This window comes from Aulonocara sp. 'chitande type north' Nkhata Bay, linkage group LG15, assembly GCF_057382095.1.
Source record: "Aulonocara sp. 'chitande type north' Nkhata Bay isolate Kocher_YH1m ecotype deep benthic linkage group LG15, A_spYH_male_GT1.1, whole genome shotgun sequence".
Lineage (NCBI taxonomy): Eukaryota > Metazoa > Chordata > Actinopteri > Cichliformes > Cichlidae > Aulonocara > Aulonocara sp. 'chitande type north' Nkhata Bay.
In genome coordinates this window covers 41,110,308-41,135,093 of record NC_141358.1, presented here as the reverse complement: position 1 = coordinate 41,135,093, position 24,786 = coordinate 41,110,308, and the positions used below count along the sequence as shown (strand labels likewise).

The following is a 24,786-nucleotide window of genomic DNA, read 5'->3' as shown; positions in this document are numbered from 1 at the left end:
GGGGAGTCACAGTAGAGCAGTGGCTGTCGCGTGGCAAAAGTAATAAAAGACGTTAAGACAAAGTAAAGGTTAGAAGGAGTTTTGGAAGAATTTAAGATTTGAATTTGGGCCAAAGTTTGGGAATGACTCCAGTAAAGTATCAAGTTTAAAAATACTTTGGTTTATCTTTGCTACAACAGAGCTTTGATTTGTAGTATGTGTTTCGGTATTTTCACATGAGTTTGTTTTTTATTTCTTTCAGGCGGTCTGCAGGTGGTGGCAGATCTGATCCACCTGGACCAGGAAATGTACGGCATGCAGAACGACCCCATCAACATGGCTTTGCGTCGCTATGCAGGGATGGCTTTGACCAATCTCACCTTCGGGGATGTCGTCAACAAGGTACAGAAAGGCACTGTGAGGAGGTTAACTGACAGCAGTGCAACAATAGCAGCACCCCACTCACACCTGCACTCCCTTAATCTGCCTTTTTCAGAATGATCACTTTAATTTAAAAGTCCCAACAGAAGTCTGATCAGGACAGATAGTTTTGCTGTCAACACAATAAATAAATCAATCTTAAATTTTCTTTTTAATTTATTATTTTCTCTGATCATTTTTACTTGCTTTACTTTGACAGTAGCATCATTTAAATCTGGCTCAGCCCTTTTTACTGATCCACTACAGTAATACATTCATTTTACTCCTGCAGGCCACTCTGTGTTCGAAGAAGAGCTGTCTCCAGGCTTTGGTGGCCCAGCTGGCCTCCGACAGTGAGGAGCTCCATCAGGTGGTCTCCAGTATCCTGAGGAACTTGTCCTGGAGGGCTGACATCAGCAGTAAGAAAGTCCTCCGAGACATCGGCTGTGTGTCTGCACTGATGACCTGCGCGCTGCAGGCCACCAAGGTAATGAAAACAAATCTCCCCCCAGAGAAGGAGAAGCTTTTATTTTGGAAGATCATAGAGAATAATCTGGAGGAACAGAATGAAACAGAATTTATTACAACTTTTAAAGTTTAAGCTTTTTTCTTTTTGTTTTTTACCATTTTCCTTGTCATACCTAAGAAACCTGTTTTTGTGTTTTTTGGTTCTGCAGGAGTCAACGTTGAAGAGTCTTCTGAGCGCTCTGTGGAACCTGTCCGCTCACAGTATCGACAACAAGGTAGCAATCTGTTCGGTGGATGGCGCTTTGGGCTTCCTGGTCAGCACACTGACGTATCGCTGTCAGACCAACTCACTTGCCATCATCGAGAGCGGCGGAGGAATCCTTCGAAATGTGTCCAGTCTGGTTGCCACACGAGAAGACTATAGGTGTGCTCATGAGACTCAGAGGTTTCACCCTCATCTAACGTTCCCAGACAACAATTATTTCCATCCATGTTCATGATAAACGTTTCATGTAAAAACTTTAAACATGAGCATATGTACAAGTAATCCCAGTGAGCTAATTGCTTAGACTTCAGACTGCTCTCAGTGCTCAGGTTAACACTTTTTTTATTCATGGATCTCTATGATGTCACAGAGGAGCTGGCACAGACGCCGCAGCAACAGGATATTAATAAATTATGCAGATTTTCCCCTAAAAACGGGGCTCTATTGTAATTAGATTTCTATTCACTGTTTTTTTTTAGATCCCTTCCTCCTATTCCTGTATTATATTAAAATAAATTTGGAGACATTTGTAGAAAAAAGTATCAGATTTTATTCAGACATTGTTGTATTACATTACGTTGATGCATTAGAAAGGAGATACAATGTGATGTTCACCAGATATATGATCAGAAACCATACAGTAGTATAAAATAACATAATCTGAACTAAACATAAAAACCTACAACTACAAAAGAGGGATTTTTCAGTTGTATATAGCAAAGTTATTAAAGTGCCTTCTACATTCTTTCTTTCTTCGCAGGCAAATCCTCAGGGACCACAACTGCCTCCAGACTCTGCTGCAGCACCTGCGCTCCCACAGCCTGACCATAGTAAGCAACGCCTGCGGGACTCTTTGGAACCTTTCGGCCAGAAGCCCAAAAGACCAGGAGCTGCTGTGGGACCTCGGGGCAGTTAGCATGCTGCGCAATCTTATCCACTCCAAGCACAAGATGATAGCCATGGGCAGCGCTGCAGCTTTAAGGAACCTCCTAACCAATCGACCGCTTAAATATAAGGACACTGCGGTTGTATCCCCCGGGTCTTGCATGCCCTCACTCTACATGAGGAAGCAGAAAGCTCTGGAGGCAGAGTTGGATGCCAAACATCTCGCAGAAACCTTTGATACCCTTGAGAAACAGAGCCCCAAACACCTGACCCTCAACAAGCCACTACGTTACATCGAGAGTTTGGCAAAGGATTACGCATCTGATTCCGGTTGTTTTGATGATGATGAGGCTCCAAACATCTCAAGTAGCCTGGACACTGGGAGTTTCTCCATGCTGTCCATGTTTCTCACCAACTCTAACCTCCTGCAAAACCAGCTTCGCAAGAGGGATAGTGAGCCTGAGCGAGATGTAGACCCGCCTCAGACTGTCGAGAAGAAACATGCTTCTCCTGATGATGTGGTCTCTGCTGCTGCAGAGAAGCTAGCAGAAAAGATCACCAACACAGTTGCCAAGATTGACAGGTTAGTGGAGGACATCACCATGCACACATCCTCAGAGGACAGTTTAAGCCTAAGCTCTGAGGACCACCTGGCAGACTGGCCTTATGGACTGGATGAACTCAATGAAGCCCGGGCAAAGTCATGTTCCCCCTGCCGTCTCTCTGATACAAGCAGCTTAGCCCACAGGGAGCGGCTCAGCAGAGCCCATGCCCTCTTGCGCCTCAAAACTGCCCATACTAGTGTATCAACAGATAGTCTGAACAGCGGCAGCACCAGTGATGGATACTGCGGAAGCAAAGACCAGATGCGCCCTTCACCAAAAGCTCTAATGATGCAACAGCAACGACCCAATCAGCTCGACCTGAAAGTGGCCCATCAAGAGTATATTAATGTAGGACCTGCTGCCCTGATTGAGAGTAGCCAGCAAGAAATTCCAGAGAGAGATTCTGCTGAAAACAAAAATGTAAAAGTTCTAGAGCTCAGCAATGCAAACACAGAAAAGAACCAAGATCCACCTGTACAAACACCAGTTAGTGCATCCACTAAAGTGTCCTCTGATGTCAGCATGACTTCAATAAAACTTTCTCCTACTTATCAACAGGTCCCTCTCATTCAGAGTGTAGCCAAATTTGGTGTAGCAAAGACTGCTATCAATGTCCAGGCTGCCCAAGCAATGAGGCGGCAAGCATGGGTACCTACTGTGATGACAGGAGGGAGTATTGCAAAATTTTCTCCAATCACTTCAACCCGAAGCCCAACCATCGGAACGATGGAGACAGTCCAGAAATATTCTGTGGAAAATACCCCAATCTGCTTCTCTCGCTGTAGCTCGCTGTCCTCCCTCTCCTCAGGCGATGGAGCTCTGGATGGGCAAAGTGAAAATGAACTGGAAAGTGACTCATCATTAGAAATAATTGAAGTGGAAGATGGAGAAATGGTGACGAGAGTTGAAGAGGATGAAACCTTGGAGGATCTGAGTGACAGTCAACTGCTAATGACTGATTCAAAAACCTTCCCAAGCAAAGAGACAAATCCCATTGAGATCCCCTGTCCAGCCAAAAGGGAAAAAGTGTTCCTAAGAGGAGCTTCACCTGCCATACTTGAAGACCGATCACCTTCTAGTTCATCTGAGAACTACATCCATGAGACACCCCTGGTAATGAGTCGCTGTAGCTCGGTCAGTTCACTGGGTAGCTTTGAGTCTCCTTCCATTGCCAGCTCAATTCAGAGTGATCCATGCAGTGAAATGATTGATGGAACAATAAGCCCAAGTGATCTTCCTGATAGCCCAGGGCAAACCATGCCTCCCAGTCGAAGTAAAACTCCATGTTGTGTTGAGCCCAATGGGCCAGAAACACAGATGACAGGAATAGCAGGGCAATGGGAAAGCAGTCTGCGGAAGTTCATGGAGATTGCAGACTCTAAGGAGAGGTTTAACCTTCCTCCTGATTTGGACACAATGATCTACTTTACTGTGGAAAAACCCACCGAGAACTTCTCTTGTGCTTCCAGTTTAAGTGCTCTACCTCTACACGAGCACTACATACAGAAAGATGTAGAGCTCAAATTAACTCCCCTGCTCCAGCAAAACGACAACCCTGAGGAGGATGAGCAAGGACATGACAATGGGGAGCGATACAGTGAGGGCAATTCAGATGATGACATAGAAATCTTAAAGGAATGCATCAACTCAGCAATGCCATCAAAGTTGAGAAAAGTAAAACCTTGCCTGATGACCACGATCCCTCCTCATATTCTGAACTCCCAGGGCCGAAAACCAATTCATCTTCCAGTTTACATGATGCTCCCAAATGGCAAAACCCAAATGTGTCCCGGGAGAAGAATTGTCATCCCTCAAAAAGACTTAAAATTTGATGATTCATCTTTTACTGATTCAGCAGAAGGAACACCTGTCAACTTCTCAAGCACGACATCTTTGAGTGATGAAACACTGCAATATCCAGTGAGGGAGAGGGGGGCTAAAGACTGCACAGCTAAAGGGATGAACAAACAGAACGATGAGGCAAAGAGGATTGAAGACTTGCGAATATTCTCACATTTCCACAAACCCAACCGGATGAACTACTCACCTGAGATACAAATGAGCAGAACAACCAGACATGTCGTTCCCACTCAGAAGGTGCTGATGCAGAGCAAAGAGGTAGCTGATAGAGTGGCAAACCAAAAAAATCGTGAACAGTCTCCTAAACAACAAAGAAGGAGACAAGATCAAGGCCCCATCAGAAAACTGGAACTGCCTGTCATTAAGCAAAACACAGAAAGTAACATCAATATGGGTTCACAAAAAGGAAATAAAATGTACCGACAACCAACATTGTCTTCAGAGGACAGCAACAGCTTCTATGACAATGACAATGAGGTCATGAATCGAAAACATTTCAGAGAACCATGCAAAAGCAATCTTTCCCGAAGCATGACAAATATTGGCCGGTCAGATAATTCCCAAGCAAAGTCCAGAGGGTTTCACAGGATAAAACAGAATCTGATAAAAGATGAATCAATGGCTTGTTATTCACTCAGCTCCTCTCTCAGTTCACTGAGTGATGCTGAATATGATGATCATAAATCAAAAGCCCAACAAATATGGTACAAGAACAGACACAATAAAGCAGTGAACATAGTACAGCAAACAAAGCCAGTGAACATTCACTGCCAATACGAAGAGCAAAGCTCGCCAAGCTCTGTCAGCATGGATTCAGAGGACGATCTCCTTCAAAAGTGCATAACATCTGCCATGCCCAAACAGAGAAGGAAGTTGGCTGCCAGGAAAAAGAAAGCAGAAAATACTCAAAAACAAAAACACAAGGTTTCTGGTGGGTGGGACGTGGATGAGGAAATAGATAGTGATGACATGGCATGGGATAAAGAGTCAGACCTCAATAGTGTTGAATGGAGAGCCATACAAGAAGGTGCTAACTGTGTGGTCACTGGACTACAAGCTTCAAAGTCTCAAGACCCGTCCTCTGAAGAGACTGAGTCGGTCCTGTCATTCATGTCAACATCCAGCTTTACACCCAAAGAAAGAAAGTTTGCTAAGGACAAAAAGGCAAATAAACCTTTAGACTTTGCACAGCGCAAGCCAGTTCCAAACTTACCAGTGGTTTTCAGAGGCAGGACAGTGATTTATACACCGAAAAAAGAGACGGCTCCATCACAAAGACCACCTCCCAGAAAAGTACCAACCAAAACAGATGCTCCAAAGAATCCAAACCTAGCGCAGCACAGATCAAAGAGCCTTCACCGGCTAGGCCACCCCCAGGATATGGAACTGTCTTTGCCAAAGAGGAGCTCTACCCCACCTCCAAGAATACCAAAAAGTTCATCTTCTGGATCATCGCAGAGCTCAACACCATCCAAACAGTCACAGAAGAAGATAACTTCTCCAGCTCAGACTAACAAATCCATCCAGAAAAAGAATGCTACACCAGCTAGTAGCCCACCAGCTACTAGTCCTCCTGAAAGAAAAGGACGCTCTCCTGTTGTGAATCAAAATGAGAAATCCCCACCACCTAAAACTCAAAAGTCTCCTGTCCGAATTCCTTTCATGCAAAATTCTGTCAGGCAACCCAGACCATTGTCCCCACTGGTAACAAACCAAACAACTGGTAGACAAACAAATCAGGTCAATGGGAAAAGGGTGGTACCAGCAAATCGGTTTGATCTCGTTAGGATGACTTCTGTCCATTCAAGTGGCAGTGAGTCTGATCGCAATGGATTCTTGAGACAGCTAACTTTCATTAAGGAATCAAAGACCATGTTGAGACGTGACAGCTCTGCTCGCAATACACCAGGATCTCAGAATGGATCACCTCGCAGAGCAGTTCCTGGAGCTTCAGCTGTCTTCTTGTGCTCATCCCGATGTCAGGAACTTAAGGCTGCTGTGCAACCCCCAAGAAGGGTGCAAGTAAAAGATCCAGATCAAAAACAACAAATCCAGAGGCCAAACACCGGCCTTCACAAGCAGACAGCAACTCTATCAAGAGCAACATCCAGTGAAAGGGACCTATCTTCAAGACGCTCAGCTAGGAGAACAAGCTCTGAAAGCCCCTGCAGGGTGGCTCAGCGAAATGGACCTGGAAGACTTTCTGGACTCAGGCAGCAGCAAGACAAGGACACCTTTAAACGTCATGCCTCATCACCAAGCATAAACATACTGAGCCGAGTGACCAGTCGTTCTTCCCTCCGCTCCTCTTCATCTGATTCAAGTGGAAGAGCGAAGAGTGAGGATGATACCAAGAAGAAAGGGCAGAGGTCCGCATCTCGTCTAAAAGATGGAGTTACCTGGAGGAGGATCAGGGATGAAGATGTACCTCAAATCTTGAAGAGTACTCTGCCAGCAAATGCATTACCTCTGGTGCCTTCTCCTGATGGAGAAAAGCCAAAGCCACCAGCTCTTCCAGGAAAACTGCCAACCATTCTACTTGCATCCCGCAAGACAAGTGATGCAACCGTCCAGACAGAAGATTTATCAAATAACAAGACCAACTCAAGTACCTCACCTACAGTCGAAACAGCTCCAGTGATCTCTGAGGAAGTAGCAAGACTGGCCCTCCTCAGAAAGATTAGTGCCACCTCTGGGAGTAACCTCCAGGAAGGAGATTCCGAAGGCTCTCTGAGGAGCACCATCTCCACTGGAACAGCAGATAGCCACATGGGTGGAGTTGTGACTTTCCGACAGGGATCCCCAAGCAAGGCTGCACGAGTCACTCCATTTAATTACATCCCCAGCCCCATGACATGCTGTCTACAAGACAGCCAGAACCAAGCAGGGACAATAATTGAGAAGTCAGGGGGGAAAAAGTGAGCCATGGGGTATTTGGTGGATTATTGGTTGATACAGATGACCCAGCACTCAGATGGACAGATGAGGAGTGTGCTGGTCCCCATACCTCGGGTATTGACCCTTATTTAAACCATTCACTGGAATCAAAGTTTTTCTCTGAGCAATTGATTATGGCTTCCTTCTACCATTCATACAAAGTTGGATGTATGCATTGAGGCAAGTTTGACCTGAACAAACCACCAATAACTGTCAGTTATTGCACTTCTAAGGAAAATCTCACATGAAGAGAACGTGCATTTTTGTACTCCTTTTTTTTGTATTTGTAGAATAATCATTGCCTAGTAGAAATTAGAAATTTCAGCACGTATATCATCAGTCTCTTGGACACAATCGATTAAAAAGACCAATATTATGCAAACTTTTGAATGATCACTTGGTTGGACTTCTACATAAAAAGGTTCAAACTGTGGCAGACTGTTGACAGACTCTTACTGACATAAATACACTAACATGTAAAGTATTTTTTACATAAATACATCATCGCTTGGAGTCCTCCTTCCATGCTCAGCTGAATATGATGTTAGCCTTTCCTGTTACATACAGAGCCCAGTAGGTTTTCCACATTTCCGAGGAAACCAGTTGCTCAAATGCACTTTTTTCCCCCCAAATCGCTGTTCTCGATCAATATTACACTTGTATTTCTGTGAATTTTCCTATTTTATTAATTTCCTGATGTGTGTATACACTTTGTGGATGTTTTTTGAAAACTCAACGCATTGTTGTCTTTTCAAAGGCATCCTTTGTAATGCGTTAAATGATAAAAATGTAACTAGTACAAAACTGAAAAATCTGGATACCAAAATGAAAGTGAAAATGAATATGTTGAGGTTTTGGGCGTGCTTACTCGACAACATGAATATACAAGGTGTGATCAAAAAGTTACTTTTAAAAAGGTCCAAAAAGAATTCACAAACCTTTCCTGATTTACAATTGGTCAGTCTCACATTCATGGTCATCATTTTTAGATCTCTCTAAAAGTCCTGCTTTTTGATGCACAACATTTCAAGTCATTTCCACTGAATGTTCTCACCAAGTGCACGAGGACAGGACTTCCACATAATCATTCAAATAAAGCCACATTAGACGCTATCTGGACATGCCCAAAAAGATGAGCTTGGACAGAAAGTCAGAAGTGTAAATCGAAATGATTTTCTTGGTCCTATTCTCAGAACTTCTTGTTCACACCAAACATATTTTTGTCCAGTCTTGCACAACAGCTATACCACACATTTTCGGATTTTTTTTACATTAACACAAAGGTGATAATTATGTTTATTTCAAGTGAAATGTTGGTTAATCTTCCTAACATTTTGTCCATTCGCTTAGAGGGGCAAAATATAAGAACTATCCATTATGACCTTGACAGTGAACAATACCATTAACACCTTTCTGATAATCTATTAGCATCATAAAAACAGACATCATGCCGCAGCTGTCGAGTCAGATTGCACATGTGTTTAGTGAATGTCTGAATGTATATTGCTATACAAAACTTTTACTCTACAGCAATGAATTATAGCAGTTTAAATTGAGCATTTCCATAAAACAGTTCTACTCTGTCATTTGAAAATTGCAATGACCCAAACATGCAGAAATATTACAGCATCTTCCACAGAAAGCATCAGCAGATTCTGAACGATTTCACTCTTTCCAGTTCTCTTAATGTGTCTTAATCAGTATTGTAAATATGCAGATATACTACAGCTCCGTGGTGGGTAGAAGAGCCTTGGTGTCGCTCCCTGACAGCATGCTAATATATTCACTGACTGTATACACACACCTGTTAACATTGTGGACACTGAATAATATTCAGTGTTAATATACTCTCCAAAGCCCGACAACAGCGTTACCTGCCATCTGTATTGTTGTGCTGCAAAAACCTATAAAGATATAAGCTGTCAGCATAGATGAGCAAAGCGACTCCATGCCTCTGACGTTGTGTTTGCTACTAGATTCAGGTACTGTTTGCTACTTCACTGATGGTCGGGCTTTGAGTGGACAGACGTGCGTTCTCACAGAAGTCATCTTCTGGAAGTCTTTATAATGTGTTAATATCCGCTTAACTGTATTGCTGTAAAAGTAGTGATAGGTGGAAAATACAAAGACGATGAATATTCTCTGTAATTGTACCATCACTCTTTCATGTGTGCCCGCTGAGCTGAATGGGATGAAAGTTAGTCTACGTTAAGGGGGCCGGTAATTTAAAAAAACATAATTCCTTACTGTGTTCTCAAAGCATGTTTCAATAAAACCCAAGAAGCTTCCGAATGCAATCCTTTCAAGTCCCAACACCAATTTAAAGTTTTAAAAGTGATTCACTACAGAAATCTATCTCTTGAGTGTCAAACACGATTGGATTTTGTGCAAAGCTCTGGAAGAAGTAACTGAAAACATCTGCAGAACACTGCGCACATGATTACAGTAGTGTGGTTCAACAAAGCTGAGAAAGTCACAGTGTTTTAGTCTTTTAAACTGTTAGGAGAGCAGTTAAGAGGTGCAGCTGTTTGCTACTTTATCACTTAGCAAACCAGAAAAATCAAATAACCTGTTAAATCCTTAGCTTGACATATTCCCCATGAAAAAGCAAAGGAAGAAAAGTCACATCAATAAGATGTAAAAAAAATTACCTGTTCTGACATAACATTTAATCTTCATTTGATATTTTTCACTCTTTTATGATGTAGACCTAACAAGTAATTGAGTAAATAAGTAGAATATTAATCAATAATAAATCGGTTAAAAAAAGAAATCTGATCTGAGCTTTCCTAACCAGGGAAAAATATTCAAACATAATGATTAAAATATTTCTGAACATCCAGTGAAAACCTTTTGAGCTTGTAACTGTAGACCTGAGAGGAAACTAGCTGAGTGTTTGACACTCAAAAGACAGATTTAGGGTGCAGAATCACATTAGCAGCCCCATCCAGACTGAATGAGGTGTGAACAAGATGAGCAGGGAGACAAATACCATCTGAGTCTCTGCTGGTGCCTTGTTTATGCGTGACTGGAGACAAGTTTGATGCAGGTCTGAACCTAACTGTGAACTTGGTCGAAGCATCGTGAGCATGAACAAGGCTCCAGAGGTATCATGGTAACGTGCAAAACAGACGTATGTCATTTTAAATGTCTTCATTCAATAAAAAGTGATGTTTCTCCTTAAACAGCTGTGTCGACGTTCTGTCCAGTCAGGGGTGTCCACACCGCCGGAGTCGTAACAAGTAGTAATTTGCTTTGAGCAAATGTCAGGTTTCACTGGTTAGTGTGTCTTTATAGCCGGTAGGAGCTTTCTTATACGGATTTCACTTTATTTGGACCCAACACTAAAATGTTCTGGTAAAGTGCTGCCCTCTTCTGATGGCAGTTTTATTGCATACAAAATGTAACTTGTAAACAAAATCTCCCAAACTATGTATTAAAAAAGTATGGTTACACTGTGAAAAGCAGCAATTTTCCAAAGATGATTAAAAGCTTAATGCGTTTTATAAAAAATAACTCTGAGCAAATGATATTCAAACAACAGCCTCTTCATAAAAAATGACTTTCAAAGTCAAATGTCAAACATACATCATCTCTAAATACAACCATTAATTTTTTTTTTAACTTTATTTGGGGGGGGGGGTTTACGGCCTTCTTTTTCTTGATTTTGAATTAAAGCCTTAATGACCTACAGGAACCCGTAGAAACAACAAACTGGCAGTAAATGTAATTTGGGCAGCAATTCTTAAGACAAGGTGCTTTCTTGCTTTCTTTAAGATACCGATTAACCAAACAACTCTGATCATTTTATTTTCCCCTTTACAATATGTAATCTGGCACTTTTGCTTGATCCATTACATCAACATTTATTTCAATCTGAGTTAACATACAACTGGAAAAATGTGAAATATTAAACTGCTACATGACAGACATTAACTATACTAATTATAATTTAGTAATGATTGACATCAAACTCTTCATGTTGCTTCACATTTAAAGCTTTGCTCAGCATCAGACTTATTGTGAAGTAGTCTTGATCTCCAACAATCCTTAGGTATACAAAATCATGTACTTCTGCTCTAGGGTTAGAGGTCAGCTAGTGCTGTGCGTCTGACGCAGTGGCACCAGCGCAGGTTTGTGCCGAGTCAGTGAGTTTGAGAAGACTTCAGTGAAACCGAGCCAGACCACGAATGACAAGGAGAGTCTGTCCAACAGGGAAGGTCAAATCAGAGCTGTTGACTTCTGATTTCTTCCACCTCTCTGTCTGCCTGCTCTCCTGCTGCTTTCAGCTCTACCCTCTGCTGCACCAGCCGGTCCCGAGCCTCCTGCAGCTCCTTGTTCAGCTCCAGATATCGACGACACTTCTGGAACCGTAGCTCCACCTCGCTGTCTGCGGCACGGGGCACGTCTGAGGAGGAAACAGAGTAAACCTTGAGATTTCGATCAGTTTATATATCTGCTATAAAGCAGCAGCGTCGGATGAAGTTTGAAGCAAGAAATCTACAGTGTCCCTGAGAGGTCAAATACACGGCACCTTAGAAAAACACTACAAAAACACACTAACAGACCTTGAACACTGGGGGAGAGAGTAACATGACTAAACTAACAGTAAATGTGTTTCTACATTATTAGGAGTCATGCAATTAGCTGTATCTTTTTCTGCCTCAAAGATAGGGCTGCTCGATTATGGCAAAAATGATAATCACGATTATTTTCACTGAAATTGAGATCTCGATTATTTGACGATATTTATTTAACCCTTTAAGATCTACCATAGAACCAAGTCCGCCAGAGCTTATATTATTTTTTTACATGCTGTAGTGCCATTTGTGGGAGCATTTCAAGTTGCTATACAACTGTTATAGCCCATATTTTAATAATATGTATGCATTAAGTCCATAGTAATTACATTAATTGCAAAAAAGTGCAATAAACTACAAAAAAATTGAAAATCGTTTTTGGGTTTTTTACATATATTTCTACTTGGATAAATTTAAGAGGCTTATCCCTCAAAACTTTAAATACAAAAAAGTTGCAAAAAATAGTTTACAACAACAGGAAATTTATTTTGAGTGTCTTCATAGTTTTATTTTGGAGATACACCAATTTTTATATACTGCAGGAAAAACGAAAAAACAATCCTATGATGCAAATTTGCAAAGAAAACAGCAGGTGCATCAAAATAAACTATTTCCAGCAGTGCAGTTTGAGTTCTAAGCATCACAGCAACTATTCAGAAAAGTCAAACATGACCAGTATAGGCTTTTAAGGCCTACAAGTAAAAAACTACAATTTCCGCGAAAATGACGTCACTTCCGGTTTCGGCCAGGAAATGGCGACATGCGATAGTTCGCGCTGACTTCTGTTTTAATGTGTGAAGTGTTACGAACAGCTGGTCGGATCGGCAAAGCGTGTTTCTGGAAAATTATGTTTTTGTTCCTGCAAGAGCTTTTTATGCAATTTTTGTAAAGCTTTATGTGGAAGGAAACCGTGACCGAGGACAAGCTGATGGCATCAGATGTAAGTACAACTCCTCCGGTTTCATATGCAAAACAAAATATTGCGCTAGCTTACACGGTTCAGGTTCTACAGGGATTTAAAAATAGTTACACAAAACTGAGCGTGCTGCTCTGACCGGCTTTAAAGGGTTAACAATAACAATGTATTGAATAATGACTTTGAAAAATAATATAAAATAGTGTGCAACACCACTGAAGTTTTTTTTTACCTCTCTTTTCAACCAACGGCAGTCACTCTCCTCTCCAAATAACTTCTGCTTAGCTTTCCGAGCTTCCCTCGGGTCCTCTTAATCAGCGGTCTCCAACCTTTTTTGCGCCATGGACGGTTTATGCCCGACAATATTTTCATGGACCGGTGTTGTGCCAAAAAGTGATTGTCTGCCAAAAACTGATTTCCGGTATTTGCCAAAAAGCGATTGCTCATATTTAAAGTGCTATAAGTAACTTGTTGGGCTATAATATGTTAAACATATGTCAAATGCATCCCTTATGGATGACATAAAGACATAAAAATAAAGTTCTATCTTATCTTATCTTAATCGGCTCAGTCATTTTTAATGATCGTTGAAAGCCCAGATCGTAATCGTGATTAAAATTCGATTAATTGAGCAGCCCTACTCACAGATGAACTTCCTTTTAGCACGTTTCAGTCCAATCCTGTGCATGTACTGCTTTCTGTCACTTTTGCAGCCATTACATCACGTTATTGTCTCCCCAAAATCACTCCCATTGTGTTTTGTTGTCAAACCCAGCAAGTGCATGTGGCTGCCTGCTCGCCCACCGAGCCAAAGTGGCACCCCGTCAAACCACATTGCTTGACTTGGAGATTATAGTTTAAATCACTAAAATGGATTCAAACACAAAAGAGTAGATGACAACATCACACCACCCTACTTCAAATATGCTGAACTATTCAAAAATAATATAAAATGGTTTACTTTGTGGGTTTTTTCCTGACCAAGAAGCTACTTACAATGGCCAGTGAAATGACAATTTCTGCCCCTTATATTCATCATCAGTCGTGACAAAAGTGACTGTGGCTTCTGACATGCTGCTTTAATGAAAGATCCCAAACTTGCTCTTTCTCTGTCTCTCCTTCCCAGTGCTCCCAGTTTTAAAAGTTGCCACTCACTATCATCCCCACCCTATACACGTCCTTGTGGAGTCACCTTGTCCAGTCTTTTCTAGGATGCTGAAGATCGGGTCATCAGGAGCAGCTCTGTCGAGGTCTTCCAGGATCTGGTCCACGGTCGGGGGCTCAGGACGGCTGGGCAGCACCATCCGCTTCTTACTTTTAGAGCCAATATTCATTCTCCTACAGTTTGAACTCCAGCTGCTTGCATGCAACACAAACCTGACCCCGGGTAACAGAGTTTATTTAATGAGGTCCAAATCTGCTTCTCGTGTTCAACAGCAATTTTATCACCAAACTATTACTGTTTGTTTTTAAGCTCCATTTAGAAAAAAAGTGGAGGATCTTTCGCAAAATAAAAAGCGTTTTAAATATATTTCCAAACTGCTGCGTTCTTCTTCGCCAAGTCGGCTTAAAGCAAGTCATTCAAGAATTATCTAAATCATAAGAGTGTACTTTATGAACTTCATCCATTCCTTTCTCTTTATAGAGCCGAACACAGCAATGCTAGCGGCTAGCCTAATCACTGTAAAAACGATTTGCAGCTAAATGTAGAAAAAAAAATAAAACTGTAATTAACCGGTGGAATATTTTGAAGCCGAATTTTGGAAAAAATTCTGAAAATTGCTGAGAAGTATTTTTAACTACGACACATGCATTTATTTTAGCTGGATAGAGGTTCTATATTATTTCTGAATCTATGAAATAAGGGTTCGGCTGCATTAGGCGTAGCTGATGCACAGCACTTACCAGAGTTTGTCCTGGCTGGTGAAACCTTGCAGTGCGTCTCGACAGTCGTTCCCCGTCTTCACTGTTCGTTAACCCGGACTAAGGAGCACAAAAAAACAAGCTAATTCTGCTGATAATACGGCTAACATTAGCAAACAAACTTAAACCTACGCACGTCAGTACGCCGCCTGCCACGTCAGCACGTCGGACGCGTCACATGACAAGTCAGAAGCTAAAAACTCTTCTTCTGAATTTTGATGCCGGATTCACCATAAATTGTATGTAAAATTAATTCTCTGTCACAAACATTTTCCAGCAAGTCATTAAAGCCTTTGAAATTGTCCTTTTAAGAATGAATTTGAAAATAACGTAACAATACACGATTCAAACAGACTTGTGTGGAGAAAAAAGTGAACTGAAGAGAAGATCAGATCAAGAATCAGAGCTTGAATAATAAAATCATTTCAGTTCAGGTGTAGCATTTCCCATTTGGCTTTGCTCACAGTTTGCTTTAAAAAAAAATGCCGGTAACATGTATTCTCTTATGACTGGAACAGTACCTCCTGACATGCATCCTCCTAAATGAGGAATCCAACCATGACGGGATGGACATATTTTAGCTTCACTGGGAAGGAGTTCTCATGTTGTTCACCTTCATACATGTGCAATAATTATATATGAATATTAACCAAACCAGCAGTTGTTCAGTACATTTGCTGAAAAATGTCAGAAACTTAAACTGTTGCACATTCATTTTCTTTTGATAGAAGACGAATCAGTAAATCTGCTAGTTTGCAAAGAGTTTTTATAGTTTTTCCTGCATGCTTGGTAGGAGCTGGTGAGGAGAGTTGTGTTAAGAAAACGATGATCTTACTGTCATCATTAGCAGGGATGGGCAAGATTTTCAGATATTTGTAAAGACTTTCATAGGAAACCCTGAATGTTTGTTTTTTATCTTAAAGTACTGTATGTAATTTGTCTTTGTTTCCAGGATGTAATGTACCAGAAGGTGGCAGTAATGCACATAGAAACAATATGTGGGAAATATTTCAAAAATAAAAACAGAAGGTGCAATAAACTAAAGCATGTGTGACACAGTGAGGTTAGATTTTACTGTACGAACAGGAGAAACATGCAAAGCCAAGTACAGAGCCAACTGCTGCTGTTACAAAGTCAAGTGTGCAACTACTTACATAACAAATGATAAAAAAAAAGGTCAAGTGCAAACTCCATCAGGTAAGCATGTCACAGTCTATCACAACAATGTGCAAACATGTGAACACATTAAAGAAGCCGTTTAGCTGAAGAGTGAAAATTGAATTATTCTGCACAGTTCTCATGTAAAGTGGATCTCATTTCCAGCTCCATGACTCTGCTTAGCTCACAATAGCACAAAAGCATTCATTTATCTCATTCATCTCAAATAGGAACAGGTCTACTACTCTAGTACACCTGTTTACTGTGATTATACAGTATTATCCAGGAACACATGACGTATTTCTTTGCACCCAAAGAATGTGACTATGACCTTCTGATTACTAGAGTACTGTCCATTTTTGCCTTGTTATGCTCATGATACACCTAAATAACAGATCTCCCTGGCAACACAAAAAAATTGTCATTTATTCTATGAGAAGAATAAAGAAGCTACTCATCTAAAGTCAAACTAGTAAAAAAAAAAAAAAAAAAAATAAAGTCAAACTAGTCAGAGGGCAGAGCGAGTCACGAAGAGAAATAATTGGAATCCTTGGGCACCAAAAAAAGCAGTGCGGCAAGCGTTGTGCTAAACAGTAGATCCTGCAAATAAGACAAAACAGAAATCATTTCTGCTGAAGCCAGTTCATTCAAGTATTTGGAAAAATTTAAGTGCAGATGATGGAAAAAGTCTTTAGCTGCCCGGGTCTGAAAATAAATGATCACATCTGCAAAGACTTTGACAGACTCAGCTAAACAGTCCAGCCAGCTAGCAGTCCCATAGTTATGCTGCAAAAGTAGAATCCCCACAAACTTAGGTCAGACCAGCCTATAACAAAACCAACACTTAATTTTATTTCATAAAGAATCTTTAAATGTAAGATGAACTTTTGACTTATTCTTATGAAGTGTGGATGTGAGCTTGATTTACTTTAGCAGACATTTAGATTCTGGGTCTTCTATCTGAATCAGGACAGTAGAAACAAGTAAAATCCAGGGCAACAATACAGCTTCTGTGAGTTATTTATAATCCAGATTCAGGAGGTTTGCATAGAAAAGATTTAATAACTTAAAAAAAAGAAGAAGAAAAGAATTGTTCCCAGAAATCTTGAAACAAAGAAGTAAAAAGATCTTTTCACAATGTCCTGCTGCACAACTACAACATGATTTTTAAAAAAAGGAAATCAGTCTCTTTGACAGAGGTAACAATCCTGTTGAAATCTGTCAGGATGATGAGGAAAAACCCTCTTTCCCTCCTTTTCTTCCTCACCAAGGCTCCTCCTCTTCCTCTGCTGCTATCTAAAGAACTGAATAAACAGCAAAGAAACACAGTCTCATTTATTATTTTACCGGATTGTGATTTCCTGCTTCTTTTTTTAATTTGTAAAGTAAAATCCTACCATAATTATTACGTTAATAAGAAGCATAGACATAGAATGTATTTATTATGGCGTGTTTTCAACACACAAACTAAATCCTGTTACTTGGTTATTTAAAGTAACTGAGTGTTTGTTTGCTTCCTTTTCATGTTCATCTCCTTTAATAGTTAAAAAAAACTGATTGAATTCAATTACAGGACGTATTTAATCCCCCACCTCCCCTCAAGCTAACTTTTTACTCTCCAGCTCAGTTGTAGAAACTGTTTGAACAGAACACAAATATCTGGATGTGAAGTTTGACTTTCAGAAAATATTTTAGAAAGAAAGTTATTTATCACCTCTGTATTACTTTGATTTGTTATTGTGAGTAACTTACCATCAGTCTACACTGAGTTCATCCTGATGAGCAGACATATAACAGACACAACCAAAGGTTAGAAACAAAAAACATTAAAATGGGAAGTGAAAAGTGAATTATTTGGGGGCGGGGGGGGGGGTTCCTAAAACAACCTCATGGATTAATTTGAATACTTAAATTAATCTCTGAATGTACAGTTGTGGTCAGAAGTTTACGCACACTCATCATGGGCATGAATGTCATGGGTACTTGGTTTGGGACATTTTAATGTTTTTCACTAATCCACAGATGGTCAGAAGAATACAAACATGAACACAACTGAAACACAAATAAACTCTAACAATTCTGCCAAGAAGAGTGGTTAAATATCTGCTCAAAGCTTGCTGATGGATACCAGAAGTGTCTGGTCCAGGTGCAACTAGATAATGGACATTTAACCAAACATTAGTGGGGGTATGTGACTGTGTGGACTAGAGAAAATCCAAAATCAGTTCAAAGTGCATCCAGTTCTTGTTGTTTTTTTTAAACATGCAAGGTGTACAGTTATTCCACCGTGGGAAGAGGAACAATTCAAAGAAATCTTGAAAAGCCCAAAATACCACGAGATTCATGCAGACGATGCCAATGATGAGTGTGCGTAAAGTTTCTGCCACCATGGTATGTTGATACACATCCAACCCACATGTTCTGCTTTGGTGTAGGTAGTGTGGAAGGAGAGCTGCAGCAAGACTGTAATTCTGGACTTACTCACTTTCAGATAAAATAATAATAATAATAATAATAATAATTTAGATTTTCTAAACATATTTATCTCATACTGGGCCTTTAGTTCACCCTCTGGTCCTGATCTTTACTCTGACCCAATGTTGAAAACTACTAAGCAGATCATTTTCTAGTGCTTCTGTTTCTTCTGGACCACTAAGAGCTGCAGGTAAAGTTGAGGAGGGAATATTAGAAGGTCAGTTCAGGTCTTCACACCTAGGATAAAGTATCCTGTCTGTTTTAGCTTCAGACCATTAAAAGCACTGCTGGTCTACATGCTTCACACCACATTCACTGTCTGTACAACACTGTGCTACTTTTTTAACACTTAACCAGCTGACTTACCAAACTGGTTAACCCAGGAAAGGCTGGAACAGGTAACAAGATAGCTGTATTAGCAACAGGTCAGAGTTTATTCCTCATCTCCTATATGAACACATAAACACTTGATGTAAATGAAGGACAGGTCTGTTCCAGCATCAACTGTGAGTCCACTTTAGCCAAACACAAGCAACAAAATCATAACTGGAGTCCACTTAACAGCCACAGGTGTCATTAATAACCGTGGATTTCTGTAAGTTATGTGGACAACTTTTATAGAAACAAATCAGCTTTCATCAGAGCCACTTGATCTAAACAATTCTTGAACTCCAAGTACTGATCCGCTACATAAACAGTGTTAGTGGGATTCTATATTGAAGGGACTGCTGATCAGTTTTCCCAGCTGGGTTACTGACAGTAAAGAGAGATGCTACAAGGCTTTCTGAGTGAGAACACATCACTCAGCAGCTTATAGAGAGGACATAAACCAGCAGACTGCAAGTTTCCTGAGCTGCTTTCACTGATATAATTCAAAGTGAACGGACTGAGTAAAGGGTGAAAACGTGTATTTTACATACTCTTCTTTCTTCGTTCATCTCTGATGGACCAACTTTAGCTGTGGATGTTTCTCCTGATGTACTTGGTAAACTTTTAGCTTCAGACTGAGCAACAGGTGGCGATGGTATGATCATGGCTTTATTCTTCACCAGAGTGGTCAGGACTAAGGAGGGAGAAGAGCGAGAGAGGAAGTACGTACATATTTAAATCTTCTGTAAAAGGCCCTAGCGGTGGTCCTGGGCCAGTTTTACCTTCTCTGGTGAGGTTCTCGGCAGCACTCATGGCCTTCCCACCGAGGTCGCTGACCATGTTGTCCACTGTGGCCTCATGGCGAAGGAAGACAGGCCGAACCACTTTGTTGTAGATAATCTGTGAGCCATTCCAGGACATTGGTGCCATGCACCATAGTAAGAAGAGACACTGGAACCACATAAGAAGGAGATTACTGGAGTCACTGAAACCTTTTACCTGATCTCAATTCTAGTATGACGGTCATAGCCCTTCAAAAAAGGTAGTAGTGGATATAAATGCAATATTGTTTCTATATTTCATCCTAAAAGAAGCATTTTGTTCTTTAGGGTATGCTCCAAAAAGGGGTCTAGCATGTATCATTGCTTGCTACATGTCATCTCACCTTAAAAGCGTAGTAAAATGGGAACCAGTAGAGGAAAATATCAGAGAAGAACTCGCCCAGACTGAAGACACCGTACACCACCCAGTAGGTCAACCATTTTGTGTCATCTTCTTTGCACGGGCTTTCGATGGCTTTGACTCTGCACAAAGTTGGAGTATTGTAAAAGAGCTGAGAAACATGTTGATCCTTCAAATATGATAAAGACTTCTGTGCCTCTGCACCAGTAACACGACTATTTGCTTTAGTCACTGAACCGTATTACAGATATAAATATCATAAACTTTAACAGTGAAATCAGTCACAATTTCAATGATGTCAAAATTATCCAGACAAAGTCATCTTTATCAGTTGTGCTTCTTCAAGGGCAAAACCAGAATACACACCAGACAACATCCTTAAGCTTAATGACATTAATGTCTGAACATTTCTAATAAAATTATTTTTTGAAATGTCTCCAAATGTAGTAAAATGTCTTTATATAAATGCATAAAATGTCCAAATATCATTAAATATATACTGTGGAAAAGATCGCTGTATGCCAAAAATGTCACAAAAAGATAATAATACCAAGAAAACTCAGTGTATTGTAGGCACAGTTGTTATACTGAGACTGCCACATGGATCCACTGAGTATGACAATGACTTCCTACCACAACGAGGAAAAGAAAAAAGAAAAAATTAAAAATAAAAACTTACGAATAATAAGCTGGATAAACAAAACCAATCAGGTTGCAGAGGAGGGAGGCACCATATCCGTACACCAGGTAGAGTCCGGTCAGCGAGACGGCACCTGGATGAAGACACAGATGTTTTGTTTTCTATGTACTGCTGCTATTTATTAATATAGTCTATTTCATTAGACTGCATTGCAAAAAACAGCCAGTTTAGCACAGACTCGACCAATTTGGAACCAAAATCATGCAGAAGAAAGTGTTTCCTGCAAAAGACTTCTTACTGACCAGCAATGTAGACGTGGGCAAAAGAACAGGGCCATAGCATTACATAATTTGATTTCATATCCAATGAACATGTGTTTGGACTATGAGAGGAAGCTGGAGTGTCCAGAGAGAACTCGTGTAAACACAGGTGAAACATGCTCCCCACAGAAAGGCACCAGACTGGATTCAAACTCAGGACTTCTTCTTGCTAAGAGGCAGCATTGCGATCTGTGGTTCCACCTAAATGTACATTTCCATATATTTCATAGCCTTCCATAACTTACAATGAAGAAAGGTGATGTCCATCATGAACAGGAAGTAAAACCTGTTTCGTTATCCATGTAAGACAGGAATAACAAGGTATATTCTCTGCACAGAGTGCAGAGCTCACAGGCCAACAGTGTGGGCGATTCAGCCAAATATCAAAACAAATCTGAACAACAAGCAAAATTTCACTGATTGGCTGACAGCCAGACAGACAGGAAGTACTGTAAAAAAGTGTCCTACCTCTGATCAGCTTATGTTGCTGTTCACACATGGAGGCGGCGCTGCTCTGCTGCCTGTCTCTGTGGATAATCAGCTTTAACGTCAAGGCTCAGAGCGGGAGACAGCGAGCACCAGGCACCACGCTGACATCATGTCCTGCTTAATGTGCTACAAATCCACTGCACCAGCATCAACGTGCTCTCAATACACTGCTGTTCCCTGCTCACTGGATCACTGTGTTCACACGGACCTGAGAGCCCTTTTAACACTACCAACAAAATACGCTGTTTGATCTGTATCTATTTTTAGAAAACAACAAAACTTTCTTGTAAAAATGTCGACATATTTATAAAACAATATAATGTGCAACAGCTTTAGAAATTCAGCAGGAAAGGCAGAAGTAGAGCAACGTGGTTGTTCTCTTCCCATTTTCTGTTAACACTGAACACACTGCTGTGATGTTTGAATAACCTTTACTGAACTGACCGTAGACAAATCAAGTATGGACACACTGAGGTTTTGCCTTTAAGATTTTATGGCAGAAACGTTTTTTATTTCGAGCCAAACAATGAACTCCTGAAGCCACAGAGGTTTTCTTTGTCAAAGCTGGATGGAAATATATCAATCAGCAGCGGTTTGAGAGGGAAAAGCCATTTTTATGGTGAATGGACTGGTTCTTATATAGCACTTTTCTACTCTGTTTGAGCACTCAGAGTGCTTTACACAACTTATACATTCACACAAGCACTTTGTTCGTAGCTGTTTCTAAGCGCTTACTGTCTAACATTCACACACATTCATACTCCCATCCATGCATCGGAGAGCAACACGGGGTTAATATCTTGCCCAAGGATATTTGGCATGCAGACTGGAGCAGACTGGGATTGAAACACCTTCCAGTTAGTAGGTGACCTGCTCTACCACCTGAGCTCCAGTCACCCCATTTTTAGTTTGCTAATTTGGATGATTTGCCCTTTAGAAATGAAGATGAAGTAACATGGTGCAAACTAATTAAAATTCCTGAAACCAGAAACCCAACAAGACAATAAATCCCAAAATAATTAAATATGAAGAACAGTCTGAGAGTCTGTGTAACTCTTCCAAGGCCGGAAGTTTCAACCTTCCACCAAAGGAATTGGGTCCCAGGATCAAGAAGGATATTTGGATCTGTATTAGTTTGTGATGTCCACACAGGACTAAAAATAATTAACAGGCCTCCATCTAAATGGCTAACATGTTGTGACCATGTTAGGGACCACATGGTCTAGGAAACAACTGACAGTAAAGATGTATAATAAAGTCAAAAGAAAGAATCCTGTTAACAACCTCAGCTTCTGTTACCCTCTTGATACCCAAAAGATTACCAAAAATCTGTCGATGGGGAGAAGGTTAGGATTTGTTTTTGGGGGATTATTTGGGGGGTTTTTTGGAGTTTTTTGTTGTTGTTGTTTTTGTTGTTTAGCTTTGTTTTGCTAAATTTGTGAAAACATTTTAAAATCTATAAAATCTGACGTCACAAGTGAAGTCTTGTGTATTTTGCTGTAACAAAGTTTCTTTTAAAAGATTCTCCATTTGTTGCTGCAAACGTGTGAAACTGGATGAGCTGCCAGTGTGGGTACGATTATTCTTTTGATTGTTTCTAAGCAGTTATAATTCTCTTATATCACCTGTCATTGTTTAAAGTGCCCTTTATGCTTATGAAATAATGTATCATTGTAAACAATGACTGGCTTTGATCATTAGCCAGTTATCGTGGTACCTCAAACATCTGGTGTCCTATCAGAATTTGTTTGGGGTTTTTTGTCTAAACCAAACTGTGACAGAGAATTTAATTAAAGGTGTTAAAATACAGCTTTAGTTCCACACAAGATACTAGTCCCAGTTTCAGTTTTTCCAATTTCATTGTACTATTGAGCCACTTATGACTGTGCAATAACAATAAAGAGTTATCTTGTCTTCCCCAAGAGAGAGAGTTATTCAAGGTTACAGCTGCAGAAAGCTTTGAGACTCCCGCAGGTTTCACTGAACCACATTAGTGTTTGTAGATATTTACCCATTCAGAGTGAAGGACTCCTGGTATGAAGCCTACACAGATATTTTATGACTGGTCTTCTGTGCAGCAGGCAAAAAGTTACACGTAAGCTCTGCGTAGGACCAGCATCAAACTGGGGTAAAACCAGTCCTTTAAAGCTGCTAACATAGTTGATCCAGGAACTAAAACATAAGAAGATAAGGAGACTTCTGCCCATCACTGCTTAGTCAGAGAAAGTACTAAACAGAAGACTTTCAGCTCAGGGTGATACATGTCCTATCAAGGAACTGGACACAATGAAGCAGGCACTGCCACAAAACCAGGAGCTTAACGATGCTAAAACCCCGAGGGCCGCAGAGCCAGTTTATCTGAGTTCAGTATGACAAAATATTTATCAGTGCAGAGGATTAACTGCAGAATAAACGAAGCAGAAAACCTCCTGAACATTCCCAGCTTCCTGTTGTGGACGGTAGCTGATCACAGGAGGATTAACTGAATCCTCTTCAGGTTTCCACTGGCCTGCAACAAGCTTTATACAAACCAACTACATCTAGAACGAGAGCAGAATGATCCAGAATCAGCCATGTGCTACTACACAAAGCAGCAAGTTGGGAAAAAATAATTCTAGAAGATTAAATCACACGTACCAAGAGCAATGACCTTCTTCTTGATCCCAGTTTTCTCCTCCATTTTCCCCAGAATATCCGTCACCACATTTTTCTCATTTAGAAACTTTTCAGCTCGGTCTTTGATAGAGCTGATAATATTCAGCAGGCCCATTGTCCTCAATCTGGTCCTCAGACAGCAGAGAAGTCGGAGGACAACAGCCTGCGGTGAGTCCGGGGCCAAGTTTAATCCTCTGACAACCACAATCTGCTATAATGAGGAGGAGGAGCACGCAAGGAGGTGTTGAGAAGTTCTTTTTATAAATATTTTTCATTTATTAAAGACAGAGTAAAAAGTGAAGAAGCTATATACAGGATTATCAGCTAGGCTTTACACAGCTACACAACACTTTAGTGCAGTTTAGAACAATTCAAAATACTTCAGAGAGGAGTGACAAAAGTCTATTGTAAAAAGAATAAAGCCCAAAGCACACATAACAACTATTTAAGTGTAAAAGCATAATAAACATGATAACATAATAATAAACATGGGTTTCTGTATATATGATCCATGACAAAGGTTTGAAGGGAATTTAATACTCTTACCTGATGTTTTTCAAGAAAACTAACTAACCTTTCCTGGTAAAAATGTGGCATTATTCCTTTATGCATGTCAGTTTTCCATATATCAAAAATAAAAACAAATGAAATACTTACCTG

General features: G+C 40.5%; 3 protein-coding genes across 7 annotated transcripts in view; 1 reads left to right on the top strand and 2 right to left on the bottom strand.

The window, feature by feature from the left end:
• Positions 1-10,604, top strand: part of apc2 (APC regulator of WNT signaling pathway 2) — a 42,371-nt gene extending 31,767 nt beyond the window's left edge. For both annotated transcript variants that reach the window (XM_086263477.1, XM_086263478.1), the window contains 4 exons: positions 242-381; positions 692-886; positions 1,077-1,291; positions 1,893-10,604. In XM_086263477.1, coding sequence (XP_086119603.1) covers positions 242-381; positions 692-886; positions 1,077-1,291; positions 1,893-7,404 — 6,062 coding nt within the window. In that variant the 3' untranslated portion in view covers positions 7,405-10,604. The remainder of the gene's footprint in view (positions 1-241; positions 382-691; positions 887-1,076; positions 1,292-1,892) is intronic.
• On the bottom strand, positions 1,709-15,036 carry lg15h19orf25 (linkage group 15 C19orf25 homolog). Its single transcript, XM_086263484.1, has 3 exons — positions 14,821-15,036; positions 14,108-14,292; positions 1,709-11,827 (listed from the first exon to the last, which is right to left on the bottom strand). Exons 2-3 carry the CDS (start codon positions 14,247-14,249, stop codon positions 11,646-11,648), a joined length of 324 nt encoding a protein of 107 aa, XP_086119610.1. The 5' UTR covers positions 14,250-14,292; positions 14,821-15,036; the 3' UTR covers positions 1,709-11,645.
• An 853-nt stretch (positions 15,037-15,889) lies between these two features.
• Positions 15,890-24,320, bottom strand: reep6 (receptor accessory protein 6). 4 transcript variants are annotated; one of them, XR_015124982.1, is made up of 8 exons: positions 24,109-24,320; positions 20,702-20,795; positions 20,006-20,144; positions 19,623-19,791; positions 19,392-19,534; positions 18,838-18,918; positions 17,749-17,771; positions 15,890-17,300 (listed from the first exon to the last, which is right to left on the bottom strand). XR_015124982.1 is itself a non-coding variant. In XM_086263481.1 (8 exons), the coding sequence occupies exons 1-6, from the start codon at positions 24,239-24,241 to the stop codon at positions 18,846-18,848; spliced, it is 693 nt and encodes a 230-aa protein (XP_086119607.1). In that variant the 5' UTR covers positions 24,242-24,319; the 3' UTR covers positions 15,890-17,300; positions 17,749-17,771; positions 18,838-18,845. The 4 variants fall into 4 exon arrangements, 3 of the variants coding, with proteins under 3 accessions (XP_086119607.1, XP_086119606.1, XP_086119608.1); XM_086263481.1 differs by having other exon boundaries at positions 18,838-18,860; positions 24,109-24,319; XM_086263480.1 differs by lacking the exon at positions 18,838-18,918 and having other exon boundaries at positions 24,109-24,319.
• Positions 24,321-24,786: the final 466 nt, after the last annotated feature.